General features: G+C 42.1%; 3 protein-coding genes across 4 annotated transcripts; 2 read left to right on the plus strand and 1 right to left on the minus strand.

Moving 5' to 3' along the window:
• The first annotated feature begins 480 nt into the window (after window positions 1–480).
• On the plus strand, window positions 481–10,027 carry dnase1l4.1 (deoxyribonuclease 1 like 4, tandem duplicate 1). Of its 2 annotated transcripts, none has more exons than XM_037102178.1 (10): window positions 481–637; window positions 6,065–6,150; window positions 6,581–6,669; window positions 6,970–7,056; window positions 7,277–7,389; window positions 7,579–7,691; window positions 8,002–8,159; window positions 8,624–8,720; window positions 8,961–9,033; window positions 9,178–10,027. In XM_037102178.1, exons 2-10 carry the CDS (start codon window positions 6,070–6,072, stop codon window positions 9,324–9,326), a joined length of 960 nt encoding a protein of 319 aa, XP_036958073.1. In that variant the 5' UTR covers window positions 481–637; window positions 6,065–6,069; the 3' UTR covers window positions 9,327–10,027. The 2 variants fall into 2 exon arrangements, with proteins under 2 accessions (XP_036958073.1, XP_036958074.1); XM_037102179.1 differs by having other exon boundaries at window positions 8,961–9,026.
• Window positions 10,028–11,372: 1,345 nt separating this feature from the next.
• tma7 (translation machinery associated 7 homolog) lies at window positions 11,373–13,780 on the minus strand. The gene is made up of 4 exons (XM_037101998.1): window positions 13,638–13,780; window positions 13,211–13,266; window positions 12,830–12,917; window positions 11,373–11,909 (listed from the first exon to the last, which is right to left on the minus strand). Exons 1-4 carry the CDS (start codon window positions 13,651–13,653, stop codon window positions 11,875–11,877), a joined length of 195 nt encoding a protein of 64 aa, XP_036957893.1. The 5' UTR covers window positions 13,654–13,780; the 3' UTR covers window positions 11,373–11,874.
• ccdc51 (coiled-coil domain containing 51) lies at window positions 13,756–18,669 on the plus strand. Its single transcript, XM_037101997.1, has 7 exons — window positions 13,756–13,893; window positions 14,747–14,833; window positions 14,943–15,141; window positions 15,265–15,402; window positions 15,497–15,661; window positions 16,015–16,221; window positions 16,722–18,669. The coding sequence occupies exons 2-7, from the start codon at window positions 14,829–14,831 to the stop codon at window positions 17,325–17,327; spliced, it is 1,320 nt and encodes a 439-aa protein (XP_036957892.1). The 5' UTR covers window positions 13,756–13,893; window positions 14,747–14,828; the 3' UTR covers window positions 17,328–18,669.
• Window positions 18,670–20,441: the final 1,772 nt, after the last annotated feature.

Below are 20,441 nucleotides of genomic sequence, written 5' to 3' on the forward strand. Positions count from 1 at the left end.
AAGTGTCACCAGAATCAACAAGAACGTGGAAGTTGGAAGTTGTTGTAGGATCTTTAAGTTAGTTACTCTGTCGAGTCAGTTTAATATAAATAAATACAATGTAGACAGACAAAAATAATCAGGAAATGAATTATTGCATCATATATATCACATTTTGATTTATGTAAGACTGCAACCAGTTACTTCACAAATGCTTCTTACTATCTTTAAGGCCGAGGAACAAGCTGCTGCAGAGACGCTGACGAGACTTCAAGTTTTTAGTCTCAGGAGAGTCAAACGAGTCTGATGTGTTTTTTGGGAGTGTTTCCTGTGACGCACAAAGTGTTGCACACACTTTTATGCTTCAACGTATGGCCTCTCTCTCACACACGCACAGTTTTTTTCCACAAATGCAAACATCAGGGAGGGCGGCGTCCTCGCTCTGTTCTACCCTCTCTCTCTCTCTTTCTGTCCAGCCCATACTATTGGTCGGCTTTCGACCAATCACGTCGCCCGTGGTTGCCCACTATACATTGCAGATCTGAGACCTCTCAGTGTGAAGTCTTCTCTTCCTCTCTACTTCACTGAATCCTCTCTGAGAACAGACTCACCTGGTCGGCTCACCTGTCAGCAGCTGCAGCTTCTCGTCCTCCTGCAGGTGAGAACAACAACTCGTCTTCTTGTTTTCTTTTTCCTCACGTTGAGCTGCATACCTGAGAGGCTTCACACGTCTACAAGACAATGAAACAGCTTGGATCAATCTGTGAGGCTCAAACAACAACATCAGGTGGACAAACAGTGAAGTCATCCAGGTTCAGGTGTGAGGTTCTGGAGGGTTACCGGCTTTTTTAAAAAGACATTCTGTTGTGATTTTAAAGGTGGACGAAGGATTTAAATGCTTCATTTAACAACATGTAGGAATAAGATGTGACTCAGCTTCAGCAGCAGTAAATCAAACTTCTGGTATCTGAGCTGTGGAATTAGATAAATACATAAATTGTGTCGGCACTTATGTGCATTTAATGTGGCTCAGTCCAGAAATTGATACATTGTTAGATGAGATTATAAACCAGGTTTCATCCTTTAATCCTCTGGAATGCATCCGTAACGTACAAGCTGCCTCACCTGAACTAAACGGACTCTTACTCTTCTGTGGCGTCGCAAGACGACGACGTCTGTTTCAAATTGTCTTTATTTTGTTCAACAGCTTCTCACGTTGAGGCTCACACATGCTTTCTACAACAGGCTTGAATGTGTTTGTCTCTGTAGGGAGCCTCGTTTTAGATTTAATCTGAGATGACGAGGCTGAAATGTTTTGAAATGTTGTGATTAGAAATGTTCATGAACATTTCTGTGATGATGATTCATGTTTGTGTTGTTGTGCTGGTTGTCAGTCTGGATTAACTTTTGAAGGTGTTATTAAGTGTGTAACTTAAACAAATGTAAAATAAAAGGACTGAAAGAAGGAAAGGTCAGCAAAAATACTGTCAGTACTGTCAGAGTTAACTGATGTGGTTCGATGTGTCTGTTGTTGAAGAATTACATGATACGCAGACAAAACTGTCATTTTTTACCAGACAAACATTTTAAAATTAATATAAAATCATAAAGTGTTTAAAGGAGAAAGAAATGCCTTTATACTGCACCTTTCTAAAGTCTCTGTAGATGTATTATTTATATATAAAAAAAGATTTATCTACAAATAAACGTTCTCATTAAGACCTTCAGAGATGCTGCTGCTGCTGTAAATAATCAGAATACAATAAAACGTAAAGTATGTTGTAATTTCATACTTTAAAGTCCCCTGCAGTATGTAAAGCAGTTCAAATGAACCACAACTTCCCCTTTAATTATATATAATCATCCAGTTTAAAGCTTCACTGAGGCACAATATTCAAAGCAGGATTTAAGTATTTCCAACCTGTTGTACTGAAAACAGAAAACACCAGAGTTCTTCAGGCTCAGTGAAAGAATGTGAGTGATTTTCTGTCTTTGGCCTGAAGCTTAAAGTTTGAAGGTGGTCGACGACAGTAAAATGAGAGAGATAATAACAGTGAAACCTGAAGCTGCTGGACGCAGCGTCTGCAGCGTTTCACTGTGTTTCTTTGTTCAGATATTTGAGCCGTCACGCAACGTTTTACTGCCGGCGACAGATCAGACGAGCAGACGTTTACGAGGCGAAAACATCACGACGCCGTAAAAACAGGTGGATTAAACATGGAGAGACAACTTTAGTGTTTGAAGATAACTTGATCCTAAATATCAGAGGGAGTTTGTCCTGACAGTGGCGCCAGAGGCCTGAGTGAAGGGTTTTTATCCTCATAGAGGCCTTTGTTAATGTTGAGCATGTTATCTTGTTAGCATTGTTTGTTAGCATCATCAACATGCTGCATACATAACACACAGAAGTTTGGCATCGTGTCATGAGCTGCTGGACGAGTAGAAATGTGGACTCATGTTGACATTTACTGACCCTAACAAAGCTCTATCCATCAGGAGAGAAGGAAGAAGTGTTGTGACGTTATAGAGCCTCAAAGTTCTCAAAAAGCGGAAGAGGTTTGTGACAGAGGAGTCCACAAAGCGTCTGATGCCGCTGTGTGTTTCCTGTTTCCTACCAGCAGCCAACATGAGTTTCTTTTAAACACGACCTTGAAGGTTCCCAGTAATTATTTGAACACCTACTTTACCAAAACTTTTAACCTTAAATGAGAAAATGAGTCTAAATATCGACCTTCACTGGATTTGAATGGGCCAGGCTTAAAAAATTAGTTTAATGGAAGTATATTTTTCCAAATAACTTTACTTCCTGGGTGTGCAGAGCGAGAGATTTGTATCGACAGATTTATGAGACTTAAGACTAAACATGTGTAAAGTCCTTTAGAGAAGAGAACAAAAACAATTATACTTCATTGTTTATTTAGGAGGAAAAGCCAACAGATCACTAGAATATTGTGGATTCAGCCTCTGGGGATCATGAAGTCCGACTTTTAAACAACAACAGACTTCGACATCCAGTTTGGCAAACATGGATAATAATTAAAGAAGATTTTTCTGAAGCTGTTCATCGTGCGGTTACCATGGAAACAGGATTAGATCGTAAAAATCTGGCCACGAAGGCTCAGACTGACGGAAATGATGGTTCCCTGAAGTCATAAAACATTTTCAGTGGGCGTCATCAGTCGACACCCTCAGCGCTGAGAAGCTTTTGTTGCTCTTTGTCAGTTATTTATGTTGATAAGGATCCAACCAATCCTTGTTTACAGGCTGAAGGAATGCTTTGCACAAGTTGCAACAGTCGTCGGGTTTTGCTTTTTACCTTCGACTAAGACTTGAATCTAAAACTGGTTCTGTTCCTCCTCCAGCTGAAGAGAGATCAAAGTTCAGAGTTTCGGCCTGCAGGACGTCACTCGTGTGTGACGAACTAATGGCTGCAACAGTCCCGAGTTACACAAGAGGTTAAACAGGTCAGACGGACTGTGGCATCTGATCCCAGAGCTATAAAGACATCATTAGGTGTAAGCTCACAAACACAAACCAGTATGACAACCTCTGCAACACACATGCAAACACACGGCCGCGAGGCATTTTGTTGTTTTCATAAGTTACGTGGCAAACCACAACCAGGGAGTGACAACAGGGAGGAAGAAACAGCGTGAAGTTTCAACCCTGAGACTACAGCTCACTGTCAGTATTTGTTAGTCTGCAGCATCAATAAAAGTTTATTCTCTATCAACCTCAACACAATTACCAGAATACATTTTGGAATTTACAATCCTGCAAAACACAAATACATGCTGAAACTTCAACTGTAGGTTTAATTTTCAATGTCATGATGTGACAACTCCTTTGTTTCTGGTTACCGTAGGTTTACACACAGGAACCACTTGGTTAGGGTTCAGAAAAGATAACGGGTTCTGTCTCTTTAAAAAAAAACATTAAAACATTTGTTTTTCCTGCAAATTGTTCAAACAAAAATACCGAGTGGTTTCATGCTTACAAATGTTGAAGTGCTGACTCGAATAGTGGCCTCTTGGCGAAAGCAAATATTTGAATACTGCCTTGAACTCTGAACCCTGAACAGTGGTCTCTCGTTAAAAAAAGTCTGTGTCATGCCTCCAAATGCTGAAATGACGTCTTGAACAGTGGAAATATCCAGTGGTTTCACGCTCAACTGTTAAAATGCCATCTCCAAGGGTGGTTTCCTGTTGAAAATATGCAGTGGTTTCACGCTTTGAAATTTTGACACAAGATCTTGAACAGTGGTCTCTCATTAAAAAAATCCAGTGGGTTCACTCCTCCAAATGGTAACATGGCATCTTGAACAGTGAAAATATCCAGTGGTTTCACGCTCATGTACTGTATGTTAAAACGCCATCTCCAACAGTGGTCTCTCATCCAAAATATCCAGTGGTTGCATGCTTACAATATTGAAACACTGTCTCAGCAGCTAGTCCCTCTTTAACAAAAATGTCCAACGGTTTCATGCTTCAAAATGTTGAGAGCATCTTTAACAGTGGTCTCTCGTTTAAACATATATCCAGTGATTTCACTCTCACTAAATGTTAAACACTGTCTTGAACAGTCAACCCTCATTTAAAACATCCAGAAGCTTCACAGTATTAAAACAGCATCTTGAACAGTGGTGTCCTGCAAAAAATATCCAGTGGTTTCACGTTCACTAATGTTGAAACGTCGGCTTCAACAGTGGCCCCTCATTAAACACTTCCAGTTGTTTTTAACAGCCCTGAAACACATTTATTCACAGACTGGTTGTTATTCTTCACATCTGCTTGGTTTTTTTCACCAACACAGGCGTTTCTTTTAGAGATGAAAGCTACATACCAGGGTGGGTCTGAGTCTATAGGGGACAGACGGGGGCTTAAAGCTAAACATATCGTGTGTCAGTGCAGTATGTTGCATGTTAACACAGAGGGATCACAGGACTCTGGCTGATGATGGGGGGATTTGTGAAGAGGCCCCTCGAACACACGGTGATCTGCCAGAACAAGTGCTGAACAGTTTCCTCAGCTGTGGAATTAACTTAGGAAGAAGCCAATGACTGTAATTACTCACAGCTGTGTTCATTTATCTACTTCTGTGTTTTGTTTTGATTGATCATAATCTGTAGTGCACCATGATACTTACACTTACATGTTTCTACAGTAGCCCAGAAGGGACAAACCAAACAAGAGCTCGCCGCTGAGATGGGAGATGAACACCCACTAAATCTCACAGACTGGACCTTTATAAAATGTTTTTATTAATTAATATTAGTTAAGTTAAACTCTTGTTAGTTTTGTATTACCTGTATGAATCTATTCACTTCTCTTTGACAGGGAGGAGGAAGTTGTGTCGTTGCTGTTCTCACTGTTCTAGTTGCAGTTTAAACGTTGCGTCCAGTTAACGTGACTTCATGAATTGTGTTTTACATCGTGTGGTGTTTCGCTTCTGTGATCATGATGTTTACTCTCAGTCAGGAAGTTGTTGTTATTGTCTCAGATCTCATGGGAGGGTTGTGATCGCCTGCTCGCCATTAAAGATGGCCTCTCTTTTTAACAAACCAGATAAAGGTCTCGTACAGAAACATTACAGATTAATGTGTGTTTGCTTTCAGCTCGTGGTCAGCTCGTGGTCCATCTCCTACACATCCGTCTTATAAAACAGACGTGTAAAGTGTTTTTTCAGCCTCATCTTTTATCCTCAGCTGAACCCCCAGATCTGATTACAACCACCTCTAATTTAATCAAAATGTCTTTGAATGCCTTCATATGTCAACATGCTGATTATCAAATGAAAAGCGTTGTCATCGTGGTTTGTTTCTTTCCCTCAAGAAATGAAAACACACAAATCTGCTGCGTGAAGTCGTCTCAATGAAACACGGCGCCAATATTTTTACAGCGTGTACTTAAAACTATAACAAGCATGTTTTCATTGTGTACAGTGTGAATACTGTAGCCTGTTAGACGGGCCTCAGGCGAGCTGCACTGTTAATACACACCTGTCTACACACACGAGCATGTTCAGACACATACACACTCATTAGCATGTCAGTGATGTTTCTGCTCTCGTGTCTTTTTCTCTGCAGCCAACATGAAAATAGCAGCTTTTAACATCCAGAAGTTTGGAAGAAACAAAGTGTCGGACCCAGATGTGCTAAATATCCTGACTAAGGTAACAAACACACACCAACACACGCACACATACGCACACATACACACGCACACGCACAAACACACACACACAGCTATTCAAATGTGTTCTTTTCAGCTGAAAGGTGTTTTTTTATTCAGAATTAGCTTCTGTCAGCAAAATTTTAGCTGCATACATACAGTATCGTACCCTGATGTCACACTGATGTCACACTGATGTAACCCTGATGTCACACTGATGTCACGCTGATGTAACCCTGATGTCACACTGATGTCACACTGATGTAACCCTGATGTCACACTGATGTCACACTGATGTAACCCTGATGTCACACTGATGTCACACTGATGTCACACTGATGTAACCCTGATGTCACACTGATGTCACGCTGATGTCACACTGATGTCACACTGATGTCACACTGATGTCACTCTCTCTGTCTTGTCCCCAGATCGTGTCTCGATATGACATCATTGTGATCCTGGAGGTGGTGGACGTCAGCGGAAAGTCTGTAGAAACCTTCCTGGAGGCGCTCAACAAGTGAGTTTCTGTCTTTATTTACTATGTTGTTGTCGTCGTCAGGAGGTTTGTTCCTTAGTCTTGCTATTTTCTATCATGTATTGCAACGTATGGGAAATTAATAAAAACAAACAAGTCAGACAAATGTTGTGACTTTTCACTCAAAACCACAAACATCTACCTCCCGCTGGTGCAAGAGGAAAGTATGTGCGTGTAAAAAGTTGTTTTGAATTTGACTTTCTCTCGATATAAGCGTTTGATTTAACATTCAAGCTCTAAGAGGAAACTGAATGAAATGAACATCATGTCTGGTGTTTCCAGATCCAACAAGAAGCATCACTACACGCTGAAGATCAGCAGCCGTCTGGGCCGAACGCGCTACAAGGAGCAGTTCATGTTCCTGTACAGGTGAGCGCTCACCTGCAGCACTGATACACACCGATTCCAGCAATTTGAGGAGAAGAGTCCTGGATTTGCTCGATTAGCAAAACAATCCGACACAAGGCCTGCAGCTTGGCAGCCCACAAACAACTCAGATAGCTGGATAAATACTCATAAGTACTGTAGTAATTATGTTTATTGCGTTAGCTGAGAAACTTTTCATTTTCCCGATCTTGTTCATTCATAGGGATGATCTGGTCGACTTGGTGGGCACCTTTCAGTATGACGACGAGGTGACTGAGTGCGGAGACGTTTTCGCCAGAGATCCTTACATCCTGCGGTTCAGATGCCTCACTACAGGTAGAAGACTGTCCACCACGCACACAGAGAACACCTGAGTGTGTTTCAAGAGCAGGAAACACTTTCACAATGAAAGCAACAACACTCACTCACTCACAAGATTAAGGTTTGGATTTGGATTTGGTTGCAGGGGGCTTCTTCGAGTTACAGCTGTGTAAATGTGTGTGTGTGTGTGTGTCTTTACCACAGTGCTGAAGGACCTCGTGATAATCCCAGTTCACACCAAGCCGGAGGACTCGGACAAGGAGCTGGATGAGCTCTTCGATGTCTTCCAGCACGTGAAGAAGAAGTGGAGGACTGATGTAAGGACACTGACAGAGCTAACAGTACAGTCAAACAACAACAAACCATCAGGGGAGCCAACCTGTACACCAGGAGACGGAGAAGCTCAACCAAACTGGGGAAAAAACACAATTTGATTCAGAGAAAACTAGAATAAACACCTCGTGGTTGTTGCCTCTGTGCACCAGTCAAGCTGCTGCTCCTGAGCCGTAGTGTTTATTATTATAAAGGAGAAATTAAAGTGTGTTTTCTCACCTTAAATCAGATTTGATTGGTCGTTGGCTCCCTGCAGCCACACGTGCTGATGTTCCTTCACCCCTTTTGCTCTAGAACGTGATGATCCTCGGCGACTTCAACGCGGACGGCTTGTACGTCTCCAAGAAGGAGATGAAGACCATCCGTATCCGGGCCGACAAGAACTTCCACTGGCTGATCGGAGACGATGTCGACACCACGGCGAGCAACAAGAACGACCACACATACGACAGGTAACACACACAAGAGGTGGAATATCCTTTCACTTCACTGAATCAGAGGATTTTAATCTCTTTAACTCTTATTTCGATTCTTTTATTTGTACTCCATAAAGGCACAAAAGCCCACTTGGTTATGGTTGGTAAAGTATCATCGCTGGGCTTAAAATATCTGTTTGGGTCACCACAATCACAGACTGAGATGTTCTAATATAACTGCTTTATATTCAAACACTTTGCATTATATCCTGACAACCAGGCTGAAATTTAAGAGTAAAACTCAAAAAATCCTTCACACTTTTCAAGGTTGTGTTTCTAAATTTGTGACTTTTTGTTTTGTTGTGTTTTTCCTCTCCACCTTTGGTTTGTTCGCTTTAAACGATCGCTGTGTTTCTCCCTGCAGTATTGTGTTGCATGAACATCTCAAGACACTGAATTTGGTGACAAAAGTAAAATACATACCGTACGTCTCTGTTCAGGATCGTGGTTTACGGAGACGACATGCTCCAGGCTGTGGTACCAAACTCTGCCAAACCCTTCAACTTCCAGAAGGCGTACGGACTCAGCGAGGAGCAGGTCTGTTGCTGATGTCTTTAAGTCTGACCTCTGACCTCCAGAACACGTCAAAATATCACCAAATTCAACTGTTCACCAGCAGCTGTTCATTATTTTTACACGACAGTTTCACCAGGAAGTTAGTGGGTGTAAATATCTAGAAACAACGAACACAGAGGAACTAGTTAATTTTCTAACAAGAGGGGTCTGTTGGTTTGTTTCATTTAATTGATGCTCAGTTAATAACTCTTTATTTTCCAGGCCCTGAAGGTCAGCGACCATTACCCTGTGGAGGTGGAGCTGAAGTCCCTGGACATGAAAACACAGGTGGATGGTAAAGCAGCACAGTTATAAATACTCGTCATAATGTGTTCCTGCCTCTTGTTGACTGATGTAAAAACACAGCCTACAGTGCATCAGTTGTCAGATAAGGGCTCGGATCAGGACTCAGTGGTTTTCATGTGGTTTTGCTGTGCAGGCCAGCAGCAGCGGGGGCTGGTGGTCGTGGACGCAGACCTGCTGGAGCTGAAGAGAGGAAACCTGCTGCTGGAGAGGGAGAAGCTCAGCCTGGAGATACAGATCCTCCGAGGGAAACTGGCCAGGAAGACTCTCGGAGACGAAGTTTGAACCCAGGGGTCCAGATCCTTTCAAAAGAAACACCTGACAGAACATTAAAGTCCTCACATAACCCGTTCCCTACAGAACCAAACAACCCTGCAGACGTTCTGGGTGCACAATCCTGCGTTGTTGCTCACATTTGATTCTCAGGACGACTGCTCGTATACCTCTCTGACATGAACTGACACATGTGAAGTCTCATCAGTCAGTGACTTTGACTGTCTGACTGAATCCAGCCATCAGGTTGTCCGTCTCGTTTCATCAACGCTGCACACAAGATGAAATAAAATATAAAGACTGGCTCATTTTTAAAAACAGATTTCAGAGTCATTGTTTAACAGATTTGTTTCTCAGCCTGCTTGTTTTTATGTTCTACAACTTTTTTTTAAAAGTGAGATCAGCAAGTGACTTTAGAAACTTAAAAGAAATTGGCATTTTGTGTGATTTGGCGCCACCTACAGTTTTCTGAGTGCAACACCTGTAACAGTTTGTCAGATGTAAGGTGCAACTACAAACAAAACTCATTACATCATAACAAAGTCGTGCTCAAAACTTGTATGTTGATCCTAACCTGTCACTGAAGTTACATAGTGCAGAAACCAGTGATAGAGAAATCATTCACCCTGTTACAAGATGCTGTACAATCAAAAAGCTGTTATCTTGAAAGGTAAAAAACAATAAAAAATTACATAATGCTGCTTTAAAATCAATTTCTTAACAATTTAAATTGAATTTGCCTTAATGTTCCTCACTGTACTATACTCAAACCATCACACATGCTTCTGTAAAGACTGTCTATCCACACAGCCAATAATGCTGTAAAACTAAACACATCTTCAGCTTTATTGTCAGTGTTTTACCTAAAGTATTTCCTCTAGCCTCAAACAACACAACTGTAATGAAGCAGCATTCACTGCAAGTTCAAACCTAATGTGACAAGTTCTGTCCAAAAACCTGGTTCATATCTGTAACATGAATATGAAACAAATTCCAGGACTAATATTTGCCTTATAAAAAAATTAAGTGTTTTTTTTTTTTTTTTTACAACATCTACTATAAAAACACCTGCTGGTGGCAGAACAGTTAGATCTCTCGTGATTGATTACAATGTGTTGAGGCAAAAAAGACGCAGGCTTTCTCTGAATCCCAGCGAGCTTAACTCGTCTCCCGTTGTGTGTTTTGGTGTGTGAAAGCAGGAAAACAACAGGTGTGATTACTAACAGCTCACCCTCAGGCTCCTGGTATCGTGCATGTTGGCTCACTGGGACGCCTGTGGAACTGAGCCAGCGTTAACAAAGTTAGAGTCACCTGTGCTTTTCCTGCAACGACAAAACGTCTGCGCTAAAACAGTTCTCCTGGAGCCACCGACCCAAAACATCTATATCTGACAGCCCGTCATTGTTTTGACAAGTTATGCTGTGTTATTTGATTTTCCTAACAGAACAATTTCATGAACTCCAAAATGACCATGAAACAGAATCAACATGTGTCTAAACATTATAATCTTTAAGATATGAATTATTCCAGGTCTGTTGTATTAAGACCACTTCAGCTTTGTCCAATAACCTGGTAGATTAATGTTTCTTTAAACCAGTGAACATGCTCGCTGACCTCATACACATTATATAAAGAATAACACTGTGACAAATCTGCAGTCACAGTAAAGTCACCCTGTGGTGTTTTAATGAGCAGGTGGTGAAGTGACACACATTGTTTAACCGCTCCATAGTTAGTGGTGGTAATACAAGAAATGTCACCAGATATAAACACAGAAGCAATGAAGGTCTCAACATATTCCAAAGAGCTTCTTTGCAAATATGTGAGGAGGGAGGAAATGTTTGTTCAGCCTCAAGGACACTCAGCAGTGTTAACATGACTATCTTTAATAAAGACATGTAAATCAAGTAATGTGTCTCATAAATACACCTGCAGTTTGTCAGGAGACTTAATTTGACATTTTAAAAATTGGTTTGTAAAATTTCTCTATAAATGGTTTGAGAGTTGACACTATTGACTGATTAATTACCAAATCACAAAAAACTAAAATGACAAGCAGTAATTAGAAAAACTTTATTAGTATCTCCCTCTTGACAATACAACAAATATCTGACGAAAAAGAAAGTTGGGGTGTGTTGTGTTTCTGATTTAGTTAAACATGGGTATAAAAGAAAATGAGGTGTAAATAAGGATTAGTTTTAGGCTTTACATTTCTAAAGCTGCAGACCTTTAATTGTAAATTGCAGATTTTTGTCCGAGTGTACGACTGAGTGACTGCTCTCAAACACAAACACCACAGTGTGACACCTGGAATAACATCCCATTAGGAGTTATGATGTGTGCAGATATTCTTGACCTTAAAATCCTCAAACTATTAATTTCATTTTTCTGTGCACTTTCACTGGTGGAGGGGGCCGTCACCAGGGCAGGTTCTGAGTTTGATGAGGTTCATGTCAAACAGAGCAAAACAAACTGGAGTCTTCTCAGCGAGCATACACACACCGCAGATGCAGGAAGCGAGGCCAGGGAGCAAAAAAAACACTGTCGCATGATTCAGGTTTTACTTCTTGCCAGATTTCTTGATGCCGCTGCTGCCTGTAGGAACAAAAAAGAGACAGGAAACATTAAATATCTGGGTCTGTGAGAAAACCTCTGACCTGGCTCATTAATCCCAGCAGTCAAAATCATGGACACACATTTTGTTTCTGCAAATTTCCAAGAGCTTTTCATGAGTCTTAGTCACATAAACTCCCCCCCCCCGTCTCAAACAAGTAGTGTTTCTTTTTTGGGTCAACAACCAACTTGGAAGTTAACTCATGATTGCAACGTTGTTGGTCATGTACATTTTGTTAGTAGTCACTGTAAATGGCTTTATACTCCGACTGAATGACTACAAACTCTGTCCATCTCTGTGGCAATCTTTGCTGATACGAGAAGATGATTAAACTTCGTGCACTCAGACCGCCGAGGCTCTCTGGACACGCAAGTCCTGTAGGTTTGCTGCCAGAACACAACAACACACCTACACACAACTACCAGGACAAATTAAAACTAAACGTGTCTCATCGAGACTAATGAAGCCTCATATTAGCTTCAATTTTAGGTTGCATTTTTGCACTAAAGGTGGACTGTGAACTTCATCACTCATCATTTGAAGTCAGGTATAAAGACACTAACTGTTACTGAACAGACACATGGAGAAGCAGATGTTATTTGGTTGTATCTACAATTATATGTGTGTCCCCCATGGTGATATAATGTAGTAAAGAGTTACTGTGGGGAATGTACTTCAGTAATAAAACAGTGGGACCATGTACAATACATCGTCAGTGATGCAGGTAAAATCCCACACTTAACTATAACAAAAACAAAACCGAAGTAATCTGTAGCACTTCTCCCATAAACCCCTCCAATCAAGTATTAGCATAAGCCCAGCTACACTTCTGTACATATGGTCTGTAACTATTGTATTAGGATAGACCTTTAAAGATTCAGGAACTTTAGTGAAGTCTTACCTAGAGGTCCTTTTCCTCCAGCTTTGGCCTTCAACGCCTCCAAAGCCTTCTGTTCTTCCTTTTGCTTCTGCTTGAAAGCCAAATCATCCTGCAAAAGAAAAAAAAAACCCAGGGAGTTCAAACACTGACCAAATTATTTCCATCACATCACTTCTGTCTTGTGTTTGTTAAAATGTTCAAATTAATATCATGAGAGCCAAAATCCCCAAAGACACATTGCTTTAGAGGAGAAGATATTTAACTGGTTTATTAGTGTTTATGACAAACAAGGTATTCAGCTGGCATCTGAAGACATCACCAGAGAAATTATCAGCTATATAAACTGATAAGGAAAGTAATCATACAGCCTGATACAGTCTGTGAGCACAGAGAGACACTTACGTCATCCATATCCTTGTTCTGTTTCTTGGGCGCCTTCAGTGGTTTCTTTTTGCCTCCTAAGGACAATAAATGAACCAATAGTTATCACGTTATTTGTAGATTTAGTTTAAATACGCTGTTACTTGGACAACAATTTACTAGCCGAATGCCCCAGACGATCACACTGAGCCGCTCTGTGGTCTAATGAACGGTCTTTCTGAAAACATTTCCCGCAAACAAGTAAAACACATTTAAGCGACATATTTTTAAGGGAGTTTGGTGAAAGAAAGAGACGTTGTGGACCTCGCGCTCTCTTTAGCAGCCGTTAGCTAGCTAACTAATCCACGCAGTGAAACTAGCTCCGCTCGAATGTGTTACACTGTCAAATTAATCTGTTTTAAGGTGACGACGGTTCTCTGATGAACTTACACATGAAACAACATCTCACCTTCTCTGCCAGACATGTTTAAACCTGGTCACAGTGATCCAAAGGGAGGAAATAAGCGTATCTTTGTCGCGCACACAGCCGTTTGTCTGTCTGATCCGCGCTGCTAGGACCCCTGTGAACTCTGAACCCGGAAGTGGAATGACCGTTGAGTGCCTGAACTAAAACTAGTTTCATTTAACGTGAAGATGCTAACTAGCTAGCCAAAAGAAACTACCATCGTGTGACATGCGTGCTTCGACAACATCGAATAAGACAGGTATGTATATCGTCATACTTTGTTATTTTAGTGAGTGAGCCTGTTGTAGGATGTCATAGACTTTCACACGACTAAAAAAATCAGTTAACCGGCGACTGTTAGCGGCGTGGAGCTAAAAGCTAGCTAGTTGTGAATGGAGTAGGAGAGAGGACAGACCAGTCAGCTAACCTTGGAGAGGGAATTGTAACGTAGCTTCAGTTGAACTAATGAAGTTAAACCCTGTAAACTTTATCCTCCTCCAGTCTGTGTAGTTTACATATGAGGACAGTTGTATTGGGAAATAAATCATACATCAAGTTGTAACAATTCAGAATGCATCATCCTCATATCTGTGTTTTGTACATTTGGCAGCAGTGACAATCGTTTTGGAAGCTGTGGAGACTGTGGAATTTAAATGTCTCTAATCTACTTTGAATTGAAGTTATGACACTTATATGAACGTTACATAAACAGTGGAATAAGGTTGTTTAATCTTTACGGCATCTCTGTTCACAGTTCAGTGTTGCATTTGACAGTAAAAATAAAAGATTTTCGTCTCGTGAATGTTGCTTGTTCTAATGAGTGTCCATTGCCATGTTTAAATAAGAAATATGAAGCTCTGACTATGGCATAAACAGCTTTGTATGTTGGTCAATTTGAACGAGAAGACAACATGGAAATAACTTGCAACCTTACAACCACATTTTTTGTACAAAAAGACATGTGGTCCATGAATGTATTTGTATTTTATTCGTATCTCAGAATGGTAATAAAATGCTTTTTCATATCTTGGATTCTCAAGATGTGAGAGCCCTTGAAATTTGGCACAGCATTAATAAAATTTGTATGCTGTTTTTTGCTGCTGTCCTCACAGGTGCCTGTTCCAGTGTTGGCACTGTAGCTGCAGTGAAACTGAAGCTCTGACAGTTTTCAAGCTTCGCCTGCAGAACTTCTCAATGAGGTACATCTGCACAGTGGGAGCATAAAGGAGGCCTGAAAAGTTTTTGCTGGTTCTACATAAAAGTCCAAGACTGAAGCTGATGATTAACAGTTTTTGTTTACTCTGCCAGGTACAGAGGAGCTCAGATCTGTCTCTGGGCTCATGGCTCCTGCTGTGCGACCCGCCTGTCAGTGCCTGGCAGAATCACTCTGGTACGAACATACAGTGCTCAACATCAGCCCGGACCCTCCCCACCCACTAACCCCACCCCTCCTGATGGGAAGGGGGGAGCTGAGGTAGTGAAGGAGCGCGCACTGGCTGCCTTTCGGGTATAGTTCATCCCTCTGTTTTTAGCAACTTTTTTAGCAACTTTATAGACCACAAACACACTACCAACATGTGTAAATCTACTGACTTTCAAAAACTCTATTAACATATAATCCTTCCTCCAGTATGCAGGTGAGTTGGGGCGCCAGTGGGGTCAGAGGTCAGCTCAGACAGCCACCGCCTCAGTCAACTACTGGTGGGGAAGGTACGAGGAGTTTGTCGGGCTCAACGAGGTCCGTGAGGCCCAGACCAAAGTCACTGAGGTCAGTCGGCAGTTAGAGCAGACTCCAACAAGTCATGGAGGTCAAATGATGTATAGTAAAAAAGATCCTCAGTCTCAGTCTGTGTTTCTTCCAGGCTGAGGCAGCATTCATGGTGGCCAGAGGGATGGTGCGCGAGGCTCATACTAGCCTGGAGGCCCTGCAGGTCAGGTTGAAGGAGGTCAGAGACCGTCTGGACCGAGTCTCCAGGGAAGACGCTCATTACCTGGAGCTCGCCACGCAGGAGCACAAACTGTTGCAGGTCAGATGAAGCAATCGAAAATGTGTTAAAATGGTTGGAGGGACATGGAGTGTGTTCCACATGCAGATAGTTTGAAGTCCGAAGAAGAAGAAAACATTTATTCTGCTGAGTAGTATCAAGAGGCAGCAGCAGTGACACTGTGCTAACTTGCAGTGTGTTAAGTCATTCTGGAATAGCCACAAGGGGGAGCCCACATCTCTCCAGTAATCCCAAAATTCAAAGCCTGTCACCATGGCTAAAGGCTCGGTGTGCCAATGTTAGCCTCCACACAGAGATTAGCTCTAGTAATATAGCATTCTGATCTGATCTGGTGACTGTACTTGATGCATAATTCTTCACCCCTGTGATTGCAGGAGGAGCGTCGTCTCCGGACAGCGTACGAGAACGCAGAGAGTTCTGAGAGGGAGAAGTTCGCCTTGTTCTCAGCAGGCGTCAGGGAGAGCCACGAGAAGGAGAGGACGAGAGCCGAACGCACCAAGAACTGGTCCGTCATCGGCTCGGTTCTCGGAGCGATGATCGGGGTCATGGGATCGACATATGTAAACCGTGTCCGCCTGCAGGTGAGGAGGGTTGATGATGACAGCAGTCAGATTCATTATCATCATCTCATTTGTAACATTTTGAATTAGAATACTAAAAACTGTTTTGTGTGATGCACTCAGGGGCCATGTTTACTGTCACAATTGTGCATTTCAATTATATATTTATATAATCCCAACTGAAAGTATTGGATTCACGTTTTTTTAAGGTTCATTTATGAATAACTGCCCGCAAAACCAACAATATTCCCTTCAGCTTCAGCTGTACTTTGTGTCAGGTGCTAATTTTGGTAATGCTAGCATGCTAACACTCTAAACTAAGATTGTGAACATGATAAATTATATACATGCTGAACATCAGCATGTTAGCATTGTTGCTGTGAGGTTGTTAGCATACGGACATTTGCAATTTGATCGAAGCAAAGCTGTTCCCACACACAGCCTCAGAGCTGCTAGCATGGCTGTAGAACGTGGTCACCAGCTGTTTGTGTTCCAGTCGATAAATCCTCTCTGATCATCAGGAGCTGAAGACCCTGCTGCTGGAGGCCCAGAAAGGTCCAGAGAGCCTGCAGGAAGCCCTCAGAGTCCAGGCGGGAAACCATCGCTCCCAGCAGGACGAGCTCCGGATGCTCATCGACAGCCTCAGGGGTGCTCTGAACGACGCCTTCACTCAGAGGGACATCGTCCTTCAGGACAAGCGAGGTCCAACCTCAGACTCACCCACGGTGCCTCTTTCAGCCTTAACAGACCTCCGGCTCAGCAGCCAAAAGACAGGGTCCCTCCTCGAGTCCCTTCCACCACAACTGGAGCAACTGGAGCAGGGACTGGGGAGAGTTGAGGGTGAATTGTCAGTGGTGAGGAAACTGATGGAGACCAGACCTCAGGCTGAACCTCAGGCTGAACCTCAGGCTGAACCTCAGGCTGGTCAGCTGCAGGTAGCAGCACCTGAGAGACCAGCACGAGGGGACCAGTGGGAGCCTGAGGCGGTGGTGAGGCGTCTGGAGGAGACCCAGAGGACGCTGGGAGAACGAATCAGGACCAACAATCTTTATAACGCGGTGTTTACCTACACCGCCACCGTCATCACCGTCTCTGCTGTCTACCTGCTGCTCAGAGGAGCTGGTTAGACAGGATGCTCCAGTTTGAATGTTCACATGCACTGAAACAATATCAGTCACTGGGGATAATAATCCAAATGAATTATGACAGAATAGAATATTTCCTGAGTAGGAAGTAATTATAGTTACAGATGTTGATTCAGACTGGTCACAGTTGCTTAGTCACAGAGTGACTTTCTTAAATATGATAAATTCTGGGATGTGAGGAAAACACAGTGACAGTTTGGTCATAATTCCATCTGTGCTCATTTAACTTCCAGCGCTCGGAAACATTAGCATTTATTCTATTACATAGGATCCATGATTGCAACTTGATTTGTTTCTAAATTGTTGACGTGATAATAAGGTTCAGAATCAGATTTATCCAGAATCATAACCCATCATCACACGTTCTGAGGGGCACAGTAGAGCTGCATTATTTAACACTTTTCATCATTTACTTTGTTTAGTGTTCACGTCTTCAGATTACTTGTCTCATCCATCCAACATTACCAGATTAAAACCACGTAGAGGTCCACTCGGGGCAAACTTGAGCTGTGGGCTCCTCTTGACCACTTCCTTTGTGATAATTTGATATACGGCTGATTTAATCAGGAATATGGAGCTTATGAATGATGACACAAGGCTTAGTCAGTGATTGAACAGTGACGAACCAGAGAATGTTTGTCATTTGTTCTTGATAAATTACTTAAATGAGTGTCCAAATGTTCTTCTGTCGTCCACTCATCCATTTAAACCTCCCTGTTGACAACTACTGAGCTTTTATTTGGCAGAGTTAAAGCATTTTTCCTGATAAGAATTCAGCCGTCTGACACTACTGCGTCTGGAGAGCAGCTTCAGTGTCCAGCACTGACACTAATCTTACATTTTTAGATAAATTGTTATTATAATTGTTATTATAATTGTTATTCACCTAACAATCTTTTCCAAACACCTTTCCACGCCTGTGACAGTCAAAACATCAGTTCTGGACGGTACTGAGATATAATTTAGCTGCTAAGTATCTTATTGAATTGTGATGGTTTAACTGCTGTAATTGATCAGTGCCAAGTGAGTTCTGAGCTTGAGTATCTTCATGCAGCCTTCTTGTCAGCAGTCGACTCAGCTGCACCACGTTCATGATCCCACCGCTGGGATTCACAGTGCAAACGATCAGTGTAAAACTCCTGAAGGAGCAATAATGAGAATAAACGAACTGTGACTTTTCCTGTCTGGCCTCTTTAGAAAAGCTGTGAGTCGGACTTCTCTTGGCCTTAATTGCTTCAGTCGCTGGTCTTTGGATGAGTAAAGTGAAATTCCTAAACGTTAAATACATGAGAAAATGTAGAAAAATATTTAGAAATGAGGTTTTGCTGACTTCAGTCTCTATTACTTGAAGATGTTGTTGTCTGTTTGTCATGTTGTTGTCTGTGTGCAGTGAGCTGGATGATGATGATGATGATGATCACTGTGTATTAAACATTAAGTGAGTGACTTAATGACTTGTAGCATAACTGAGAAATCACCTGTCTGTTCACCTGAACGACTGACGGAGATGGATCAGTTTCTCTTTTCCTGATTTTTAAAGTACAGTGAGGCAACATGTGGGTCAAAATGTGAGAAAATCTTAAAACATACATGACAAAAGCTAAATATGAAACCTTTAAATGCTTCTTATGTCACAACAGTGACTCATAATCCAAATATATTCAGTTTACCATCGCAAGATGTGTTAAAACAGGAAATCTTCACATTTTAAGAGGATGAAATCAGCATTTTCAGCTTTTGTGCGTGATTTAAAGATGAAAAAATTATACAGAAGAACTTTGTTAAGGTGCTGTTTCTACTCAGCTGCACATGATGAGATTTAATCATTGATTTCAGGTGTGTTATCTAAGTTCCAGCAGAGGGCAGCAGCTGAACGTGTGACAGGAGGAAACCTGATGTTTGAGGTTTGAGCTCACGTTTTCATTTTCCTCAGTCTGCTGCTCTGTCCACATACTTTTGGCCACATCGTGTCTGTGTCCTGTCAGTCTGACCAGTGTTCCTCCGTCCTGGTAAATCCACTGCAGCAGGTGTTGGGTCTTTACTTAGCACAATGACTAACATGAAACCACACACACAACAACACACACAACAACACACACACTCTAGATTTAGAAGTACCGGCTGATTGTGGCAACGTTGTTCTGGAAACCTTCTGCTTATATGAAGCTCTTGGTGGCTGAATAAACAGTCTGTGCAGCGAAGGATCTACAACAAGGCTGAAAAACCCCAACATGAAGCACAAGTGAAGAAACATTAACACACATGTATCTTGATTAAATTCATGCCCTCTTTGTGCATTGATTTACTTACAGTCACCAGTATGGGAGCGATGGTGTGTGTGTGTGTGTGTGTGTGTGTGTGTGTGTGTGTGTGTGTGTGTGTGTGTGTGTGTGTGTGTGTGTGTGGATCTGCAGCCTCTGGTGGGGAGATAATATTTCAAACACTCACACACTGACATAAAACACTGAACAAACAGGACGGGACACATAATATTCAAAGACCCTGATGCTGCAGTGCAGGTATGTCAGCTATGAGAGCCTGTTTGAAGCTGGTTCGACACATCAAAGTCAGGTTACATGTCTGGGAAGTTTAGATTCATACGATGATAATTATCACTTATGACCCGATAGGAGTTTGTCATCATGATGCTGTCAATGCGAAGCAGGTTATTTAACTATCTGTGTGTCTGGCTGTTCATGGAGGGGCAGCATCCACCTCTCTTCCCCTCCAGAGTCATCCCCGCTCGCCAAGAGCAACTTCACCAGAGGAGTTGAAGCAACAGCTGATCAGTCGGGAGGAGCTGCAGCAGCCGAAGAGGTCGGTGTGTTTGAAACTACAGGTAACAATCCTCTGTATCATCACCTCTGCAGGCAGAATAATTATAGCTGTCATGGTCAGGCATCAATGCAGTGTGCGGTTACATTTCTGTGTGGGTGCACAGAGGCTGTGCCATAAATATAGTGTAGATGTTTCACACATGACACCTCACACAGCTCTATAAAAAGGTGATGAGCAGATAAAATGTGTGACGCTCTCAGAAGGTGTTAAGATCAAAGCGCTCGTTCCAAAAACAACACAGGAGGACAGTACACACAC

This window comes from Acanthopagrus latus, chromosome 6 (assembly GCF_904848185.1).
Source record: "Acanthopagrus latus isolate v.2019 chromosome 6, fAcaLat1.1, whole genome shotgun sequence".
NCBI lineage: Eukaryota > Metazoa > Chordata > Actinopteri > Spariformes > Sparidae > Acanthopagrus > Acanthopagrus latus.